At 40.3% G+C, this 10,078-nt stretch overlaps 1 protein-coding gene across 10 annotated transcripts in view; it reads right to left on the bottom strand.

Annotated features, from left to right (window-relative positions):
- Nucleotides 1-381: 381 nt before the first annotated feature.
- SIPA1L1 (signal induced proliferation associated 1 like 1) overlaps nt 382-10,078 on the bottom strand; it is a 219,324-nt gene continuing 209,627 nt past the window's right edge. For 9 of the 10 annotated variants that reach the window (XM_063331426.1, XM_063331427.1, XM_063331434.1 and 6 more), the window contains 5 exons: nt 9,601-9,844; nt 6,430-6,576; nt 3,813-3,927; nt 3,249-3,330; nt 382-2,481 (listed from right to left, as the gene is read on the bottom strand). In XM_063331426.1, the coding sequence (XP_063187496.1) occupies nt 2,338-2,481; nt 3,249-3,330; nt 3,813-3,927; nt 6,430-6,576; nt 9,601-9,844 (732 nt within the window). In that variant the 3' untranslated portion in view covers nt 382-2,337. The remainder of the gene's footprint in view (nt 2,482-3,248; nt 3,331-3,812; nt 3,928-6,429; nt 6,577-9,600; nt 9,845-10,078) is intronic. The other variant, XM_063331435.1, reaches the window with a different exon arrangement.

The following is a 10,078-nucleotide window of genomic DNA, read 5'->3' as shown; positions in this document are numbered from 1 at the left end:
TGGGCAGATGTGCCGGCAAGGTTGGGTTTGACCTAAATCAGCTTCAATTTTTCCTGACAAATAATAAACAAAGCACTACCCCTCTGTTACTGTATCAGTCTGGTGAAGCTCAGAGTCACTGTTAAAGGTAGCAAAACCTTGTAAATGGAGGAAGAAAATACATTTGTGCAGTAACAGAAGTAAAAAGACACGGGATGAAGGGCGTGCAAACATACCGAGTAACGGCCTTCAAAGGGATAAAAAGTAGAAAACTGATAGAGAACAAAACTCTTCTTTCGCCAAGCACTGAGAAAAGTGGTAGAAGAAGAAAGCAGAAAGAAATGTACATTCTGGAAAGTCTTAAACAACAAACCCAACAAAATCAGAAGAAAACGGTTTAGAAGAGCCTTTAAAATGAGTTTTATTGTCAGAATTTTACAAGTAGCCTTCAGTGGCATCATACAAGAAGAACTCTGTTGCAAAACTCTAATAAATAGTCTGCCCCAAGTCCCAAAATATTTTTTGAAATAAAATAAAAACCAAACTTAAAAATAAAAGAGAATAAAAGCAAGACTTCAGGATGCTCAGAGATGTTAGCAATATTTCCCATTTACAAATAATATCAGGCATTATATAAATCTCCTTCATACAAGTCATTAAAAAACCCAAGACATTCTAAACCTTTACAAAAGCACTCCAGAAATAGTTCCAAAGAGATCCATTTCCATGACAAAACATTAGAGAAGAACTCCATGGGGATTAGCATCACAAATGAAGTTTGAGGTTGAAGTGTAGTGTGTACTTGCGTGGAGCAAGATTAAAGAGCATGAAAAAAGGATTTGAAAAGAACATGGAAGTTTCCATGACAAGACTATGCCCGATGATTTTAATCTGTCTATTGGAGAATGTGGTAAAGGGGAGGGAGTGGACGCTCTTGAAATTAACCCCTAAATATACTGCACTTTATGCAAGGCAATATTAATTAGGGTGGTGACTGTATCCTCAGAAGGGAGTAGAAAAGGTTTCTCAGCACGCTGCGCAGTTCAATGCCTGTGCAGACTGCGCCGCTTGAAAGTCGTATTCTGAACACCCAAAAGGTATTTTCTGGAGAGGTAACACATTGTGGCAAGTTAGCTGTTCCTTCAAAGAACAAGAAATTAACTTTCCTGGCATGAGGCAGTTTGGGAAATCTCATGCTAGACATTTTCACTGGGGATTGGGGATTTCAGAGCTCCAATCCTATCCCAGTACTTTGAAAAATATACTTCTCTAATTCACCTTCACATATTCCTCTGCCTACCGTAGTAAAGATTTTATAAGACCTCTCGTGTAATAAAACACAAGCTGAATAAACATTTCTCAAATCTGTTGTGATTTGAGAAGTCCAGAGAAATGGAATGGGAGGGCAGGTGCATGGAGATGGTTTATGTGGGGCTTCATGGAAACAGGTCAGGGGAAAGAAATCTTAATCTCTTTACAACTTCAGCCTAAGCCTTCTGCACATATGCAAGTACCGGATTCCCCTGGAAGGGAAGGGGACTATACTTAAGTGGTACAGCAACAGTACTCAGTATCTCTCAGCCTGCCTGATACAGTATGAACTGCAGCATGCCTAGTTTTGCTGTTTGTAAAGTTACTTGCAGCCATTGTTTCCACGGGAAACAAAGGCTACCAGAAATGCTAATGCAATAGATGTGTGATAATATGCCTCACCCATGGCTCCTGTCTCTAGTCTCTCTCCAAATGTTATGACGCTGGTTGTACTGTACCATACACGATGGACACGCGTTCTCTGTAAAGTATGGGAAGGTAGCACTAGCAATCAAGCGCAATTTGCTAAGGAGACACCTAAAACATTGCATTACATCCCCTTGTCTGTGGCATACTTCAGAAAACAATGTAAGAAGAGCAGTAAAATAAACATTTCTTTCTAAATTTCTAGATGTCATAATATTTGCCAAAGCTGCAAGGAAAAGCAGATTACCTGAAACAGAGAGAAAGGAGTTAATGGAAACAGAGGCAGATGGAACAGCAAGCCTGATCCCGCCTCCAAATCATTTTGTACATAACAGATAAAGAGACAATGTGCAAAAAATAGACATTCACATTTTAGCAGTTAAACTTTTATTTTACCTTTTTAAAATTATTTACTTTGTTTTTTTCTACAAAAGGCAGACACTGATTGTTGATCTGCAATTGTTCTGAGTGCGCGCAGAGATGCAAAAAAGGGTTACTGGAGGATGAAGGACAGAGAAGTGCTCTGACTATACTTTCACATGTCATGATTAAGGTGGCATTAAAGCTTAAGTCCCAGTAATAATATTCATAACAGATAGTTTCCTGCCCCGTACGCTGTTGTCAGTTCATATCAATTGTGTTGAAAACCCATTCGGTGAATTTCTTCAGTTTCTCGGTTGCATTCTGGGATTCCTCCTGTAACCTCAAGTTGTCTTCCCGCAAATGTTGCACTTCAGCCTGAAGACTGGCCTTGTCCTCTTTTTCCTTAGGCATGAGGAAAAATACAGATCTTAGTGGAAATTTTAGGTCATGCTTCCTACCTATATAGAGAGGCAAGAGTCGCTTAAGAGAGCGTGAGTCTCATTTTTTATACGGATTTTTTGTGCGGTAACGCATGGTTTTTATATATAAGGGACATCTGTGACATTTCATTCCTCACTTCTTGCTTGAATGAGCATGACTTCTCTATATTACATTCTAATACAGAAGCTGGCTCCCCAAGTGGTGAAATAAAATTGGGCATGCCGTGTTTTGTATGTACAACTGCTGATGGTCAACTAAATAAGGGATAGGAAATACTCCTGCAAATACTTCCCCAGCTAAGAGACTTTTTATCTGGCCACAGTAGATCCTTCTTGGACCAAAGCAGGCAGTAAGACAATACAGGAAGTTTCCACAGTAGAAATTATATGTTTAGATAATACTTTCACTTTTCAACATCAGCAGGATATATTTACACAGACTAACTTCAAGCCTTCTGCAGTGTCACCTGAATTAGGAGCGGAGGTACTCCGAATCACCCTCCGAATTTAAGCACAGGAATCAGATGCCTGCTACTTTAGACACTCCACCCTAACCTTGCAATAATGAGAAGTATGGCCTGAGAAAAGTAGTAAAGAAATGTTGTCTTCTTATACAAGGACGAGACTGTCACAGGCTCAGACACAGCAAAGCAGGATTCCACAGTTATTAGCATCACCTATCAGCACTAAATATGTATCTTACAGATTTTCCGTAGATGAAATGTTTACCTTCCTTAAATCCTCTTGCAGCATCTTCAGCAAACCTTCCAGTTGGTCCACTTTAGAGGCGAGAGTTGGAGGAGATTCTTTACTGTTGAAAGCAGGAAACAAGAATATGATTTACTGTCTTCACATAGGGCAGCTAACAGCCTTGACTCTACCAAGCGGCTTTATGTAGGTATGCACTCAGGTACACTAAGAATTCACAAAATGAACAAAAAGAACCTGACAAAGAGTACATGGGACACATGCAGCACATTAATCAACAGAACAAATTTAACTCATGATTAACTGGGGCCATCCCATCACATGACTTCTCTCTACTTCTACTCGTCATATGTGCTTTGAATTACCATTGCTTTGGAAGCATTCGGGAACATCTCAGACAATAACGGACCTGCAAAAAGGTTCAACTGTACTTACAGTTCTTCTATTTTCACTACCCACCACCATCTTCATGAGAACTTATGAAGAGTTCTGTGAAGCCTGAAGATGGCTTCCAAATAAAGATACTCCTACTCTTTTCCTCAGTTTGTAGCAGAGGAAGCCTGGGTATCTGGTATATCTACTTACCCTGTATAAGGCTTTATCTGTGCAGTAAGCTGGTCCTCAGCCTGGTCACTACTGGAGGCAACGCTCACAGGTCTGTGATTTTCATCAGCAGCAGCAAAGAATGAAGCTCGCTGAACTGAGAAAGCAAACATATAGAGAAAAACAATGGCAGCAGTAATGATCATCTGTTCATGCACAGCGCAACAGCTACACTGCAGGATCTCAAAGCAATCTAAGAAGTCTGTCTCAAGCAAGAGAAGATGATGATATGACATACCAATATCCACTTGACAGGAGCAAACTGGCATTTGCAAGTGTTTGTGCCAGGTTCTTCACTGTATGGGATTCAACAAGCAAGCGCTAGCTCTGGCACAGCAGTGGAAGCTCACGCAGATCGTGCATCACCCTCAGGCTAAGCAGCTCTCCCGGAGGGAGATGCTAGGGAGTGCAAAGCAGAGATACCCCAGCAGCGCTCGCAGAGTCCACCCAAGGCCAGTTCCAAGAAAGGCAAGAAGCCAAGCTGGAACAAGAAGAGCTGTGCAGAACTTCCTGAGCACAACTGAATGACACTACTCAATAACTCAGTAACTGTATGTAGCTTCCTTCACTTCATAAAGGATCCCTTTTTTCTTGAGGAAAGAAGAGCTCACTGTGCGCAATTTACATGCGGCCAGTAAAATGACCAATGTAATTTTTCAGTACCCAAAATTTTTTCCTTATGCCTTAAACAACGTTTTCAGATTGAAACATGAAACCTCTTTGCTGCCTTTTGTCTATACTTTTTTGGCCTGTAACAACTGCTCATCTGTTTTAACACATCTCTAAATCGCTATCACATGAGTTGTGACTGTAAACTACCCACCATCCCTACCTCTGGAGTTTCCTAGTACAAACACTAACATAAACACTTTTTAGTTTAATAAACTCTCCCACAGCAGCTGCTGGCCTGTTGCTGGAAATAGAACAGTATTGTTTTTTTCTGCTTGGTAAATTTTTATTCTTTGCTTTCAACAAGGCTGAAATTAACATGCCTTGGTATTTGATGGAATTTTTCCGGCTTCTCTTTTTTTTTTTTCCTTTGAATGAAAATACTGAAGGTTGGTGTAGCTCAGAGATCCAAGCAGCTTTTGTTTCACCTGACCACAGATATCACTATCTGTAAACTTTGTGGGCTTGTGCTGAAGACGCCAGCCAATGACGTAGAACAGAGGTGTCCAGGATCACAAATCAGAATTTAGGCTGCCTGGTACTTGTCAATCCCTACTGGCACCTGGCAGAGACTAGAGACTGGGATTATACTGACATCCGACAGCTGTTCCCTCTCCAAGTCAAATCCTAGTATAACAGCAGTGTGGTGAAGGTGTCAGCCCAGCACATTACCCCAGCTTTTCTTCATCTGACCTGCCAGTTTGTTACCTTCATCACACTGACTCTGTTCACACTTCTAGGGAGAAATACAAGTGAGTTTGGCGTCTACAAAAGCGAGAGATTCAGGTTAATGAGGACAGCCAAATAAATCTAACCAAAAAAGGGGATCTTTTAAATAGAAATTGCCGACCACAGCGAAATGCATTAAAATCTGGGTTTCATCCCTATGTGGTGGTGAAAAAACCATCGCTACCAATTCATCTCCTCTTGAGGATAAGACTCGCTTCAAATACTCTTTCCCAAGACTGCACAGCAGAAATATGAGACATGCTGATCCTACAACTCCTATGGCAATAGAGCAGAGCACACATGTACATCTTGAACTCCAGCTTTGACGTGCGCTGTCTTAATGATGTATATGGCTACTACCAGAGAACAGCCAAGAAAGCAAGTTACTTCACAGCCTTCTCCAACCATGCAGAATAACGTCTAAAAGATTCAGGATCAGCCAAAACACTTTGATGAAGGTGGGACAGCGTTTATGCAGAGATTAGGAAAAGGCACTTCTGCTTAATGCACTTAGAAGACTTTTCCATCAGATTATAGTAACTGTAAGGTAAACTCCCTTTGGGCTGAAGCGTATTTAATTTTAAATTCAAATACATCTAGGCAGCTTACAGTTCTCTTCAGTTTACTAAGTGTCAAGGAGATGGAAAGTGCCGTAGGATGAAACGACACTTAGGTGCAAGTCTATGTATTCAGAGTATGCAAAGGGAAGAACGGCAATGGAAAAGGGTATGCCAACAAGGCATATTTCCCAAATTACCTTGGCAGCGCACTTCAGCTGCACTGCAGAAACTTCTTGCTAGTGCAGTAAGCAAGCAATCATTAGTGTGCTCATAGGCTTTTCCCCTGCTATTTGACTTTACTTTTGCACTTTCGTGCCAGATGTCTTTCCACTCTAGCTGTGATGTCTGCAACTGCTCTGCATGAAATGAAAACTAGCCAGTTTCACAGAGATTTGGCAAAACCGTAGCACAGAGGGATTCCAGTATGAAGAAGAAATGGTATCTGAGTATTACATACAAAGTTTTAGGCTGTTATGAATTGAGTTGCTATTTTAAATGAGCTTAAGCTTCAGACTAAGTAGAAACAGTAACAGCAAAAGCAAAAGTCCATATTAAAAACAAAACCAAAACCAACCCCCCCATTCCTTAATGAAGCATGCACAAAGGCCATCTTTTCTAAGTAGTATATTCTGAAAGCTTACCTTCAAAGGCTTTGGCAGCATCTACCAAGTTTGACCAGTCCAGATCAGAGGCAGAATCAGGCAATGGCATCAGACCAGGGTCTGGCATAGGCTGCCGTCTTTGCTCCTGGATATCTGTGAGGGAGCTGTCTGAAGCAGAAAACTCTCCTAGAGTAACACAGAACAAATTATGAACTTCATTAAAAAAACTCCCAAATTCCCTTCCTAATGCTAAATGCATCCCTATTTCAGATTTTTCTAGGATAGCACTTTTGGAACCAGGTCTCAGTAGAATGTTTGATCAACTGTAGCCGACCAGATACAGCATGTTACAAGCCAGTTTTCTGAAACAGTGCTCCTCACCAGGACGTTCGGCTCCCTCCTAACCTGCCTGAATCTTTGCAGCTTAGCACATCAAAAGCCAATCTCTGCCTGCCGCCAGCACTGGTACTCTTCTACCCAGCAATTTCTGCCTCTGCACAAGCTGAAAACACTTTGGAGCTCTGCAGCTTCTACGCTCCCTGGCACCTATTTGCTCCTATAAAAATACAAAAACTGTAGGTTTTTTTTCCCTCCTCTCTTTACAACCTCATAAACCAATGGGAGCAGACTTAGGCCTTCCAAGATGAATCAGAACAAGAAAACCCTTAAAATGACTTCCAAAGCATTGCACATCTCAGCAGTTTAGTGAAACCTCTTGATCTTTACTGAAAAATACTACCCACACCCACCCTTAAGTTGGTACATGGCCTGCTATGGAAAAAACACTGGCAAGCTTGAAAGAAGGGTGTAAAGGCCCTGTAATTTTTGTGCAAACTGATGCCTAGCAAAGTGAAACACCTGAATTATTGCCACTAATGAGGGAAAGATTGTGAAGCAACAATTATCTACTTTATTTCAGTTTACTGGCCGGACAATCAAAAAACGTGCGATGCCTCATCAGTCAGCACACGTGTAAGCACAGAAGCAGCAACAACTTTCTTCCTCATGCCCTCTTGTCAGGGCGTAAAGAAAGTTTTGAAAAATTTGTAGGTGGTATTAGAACGACAGAGCTGTAGGGGTGAGAAGATGGACTGGGCACCTGGGAAGAAGCTGCAGAGAGAAGAGTATAGGAAAGAGTCCATTTGGACCACAGAGAACAGAAATACAGTGTGGCGGGCAGGATACAAGCCCATTGGAAGGCAAATGCCACTAGCTGTATTGTTTATTTTTGTGTCCCCCCTCCCCAACAGTATAATAAAAATGGAACTTCAATAACTAATATAACTTTTTAATAAATTCAGCTAAATAATATTGCTGCCTGGGAAAGAATGACCAGAAATGCTACACTGCATTCACTTCTTTGCTCAAAAATCTTAAATTTTTTTTTTCTCTCTCTGTGCGTACATTTGTCTGGCTCTGTACATTTTATAAATGCAAGTTCAGCTCAGTACTAACACTGAGGATTCTTGTATTATCTCCCCAGAAGAGGGCAGTTATTTGGGAAGTTCTTAACATGAAAATATTTATAATTAATGAAGAGATACACAGAATTAGAAGAAAAAATTAACCATTTGAAAAGTGTCTTGTTTTAAAAGTGTGAGTTCAATTGTTAATTAAGACAGATGAGTAAATAACATTTTTAGTTCTTTTTTTTCCCTCTTCAACACAAATGAAGGTGCTCTGGAATGGCTGTTCTTTATTACTGAGATCTTTGAATTAAAAGAATTTTGAATAGCTGGAAGCCAACAAGTACTTGTGATATTAAATAGCCAACTCTATTTAATCCTTCTCTCAGCAAAGGCAAGTGTGTGTGGGGGACAATTCAAGTGTCACTCAAATAGCTGGTCCTATAATGATGCAGGTCCTACATTTTGTAGGCAATGGAAAAATCTTATTTTGTTGACAAATGTAGAAAGCTTATGTGCTAGCAGAAGTAATTGGCTTGGTGTGGAAAAGACCATGAGAGTGAAAGGTTTTGTGGTTTTCTTTTGGAAAAATACAGGCATCTAAACAAAAAGAGACCAAGTGTTGCTTTCCACTTCTACTCAGATGGCATCATTAATTTTCTGACCCCAAGCCCTCAGAAGCCAAATCCACCAGCCAGTTAAGAAGGGTAACCAAGACTCAAAGTTATTTTAGTTCATATAAAAAACAGAAGTGAAGAGAGCTCAGTTTCCTAACTCTTATGCAAGAAAGATGTTATGCAGAAACAACAGCTCATGAAAATGTCAGGTTCAACATGGAAAACTGATGCCTGGTGATCACAGACAGATGAAAAGAATTTAAAATAGATTTCTTCAGCAGCCTTCACTGTCAAATGTATCTTGTGTATCTAAATACAGACCGTGCTTAGGACCCACTATAGTGAGTTGAATCTATTGATAGTCTTGTGTTTTCCTCTTGAAACATACTAAAACATGAATAAATCAGAGCAGATATGTACTACTTCAGCAAACATTGCAGAATCCTACACTGTGAGATCTGGCTCTATTTCTGGAAAACACATTTAGTACACATTTCGTTATGAGGTACAGCAGGAACCTGTGAAAATTCCCTTTCTCACCAACTGAGACATTCACAAGCGGCAACACACAACCTATCAGATAATCCTACTGAGACTTTTCAGTTAACTAATGGGGGAAAGCTGAGCGCCTTCTTGACAGCAGTTTACCAAGTAACTTTTTCTTGGTAGCTGTTGATGTGTGCCTAAAATAAGTAACTCGAGTCCTGTAAAATGAATAGGGTAAGGGCGTGAATTTAAGAACAGTTGGTGCAATAAAAGCAGTACGTCCGAATGTCCACTAGTATTTATCCATTTTTAATTGTTGTTTTCCTAATAGTATTTTGTTCCCATAATCCCACGCTAAAGGAACCAACACCTGAAGTTGTCACTGGTGGATAACCAGGCACACATTATTTGCCCATTGGTCCAAATGACTCCTGGAAGACATGGTGAAAACTTACAGCCAATGAGGCAAATTTTTATGCTCCCTCCACAAGATAACTGCATGACCAGTCGCGTAGTCTTATACCCACTGAAGCGAGGGAAAAAAATTCCCATCCTATTTTATATTTTCAGGCATTTGACTTGACTCTCCTTATTTTAGCAAAATCAAGATGGAAGTACTAATTGCTGTAATAAACATTATCCCTTGACATGATTCACAAAGGATTCCTTTGAAAGGAAGAAAAAATGGGAAATCCACTTACCATGTAGTGATTTCATTCCCAAAGTATACGATGGTCTCCGTAATGGCAGCGACTTTGGGAGAGAAGGGTATGTGCTGGTGAATAGGACATCATTTGGCATGGCTTGGTCCAAGAGCGAGGCCCGCGAGGTGAAGAAGTGGTCCCTTTGACCACTGTAAATACTCTCATCTGACAAAGTCCTTTGCAAGGCACGCCTTGTGGTAGGAGTGCTGGGAAAGGGAGACTGACAGGACAGAGTGTGTGACTATACATTCATAAAAACAAATAAAAAGAAATGAGAAAAAAGAAATCAATAAAGAAACTTCTGCAGTCTATGTTGAAATCACTTTTTAAAACTTTTTGGTTTTTTACATAAGAAAGTAAGTGTTAACATAGTATTTTTTTCAGAGTGGATAGGAAAAAGAAGTAAAGGAATCGGCTTTGAAGGAAATTATAACTAAATAACATATATAGGTCGTTTTTAGCCTATCTCACATTC

Source organism: Chroicocephalus ridibundus, chromosome 4 (genome assembly GCF_963924245.1).
Source record: "Chroicocephalus ridibundus chromosome 4, bChrRid1.1, whole genome shotgun sequence".
NCBI lineage: Eukaryota > Metazoa > Chordata > Aves > Charadriiformes > Laridae > Chroicocephalus > Chroicocephalus ridibundus.
Note: the sequence above shows the minus strand (reverse complement) of the source record. Positions and strands in the feature narration are given on the sequence as shown.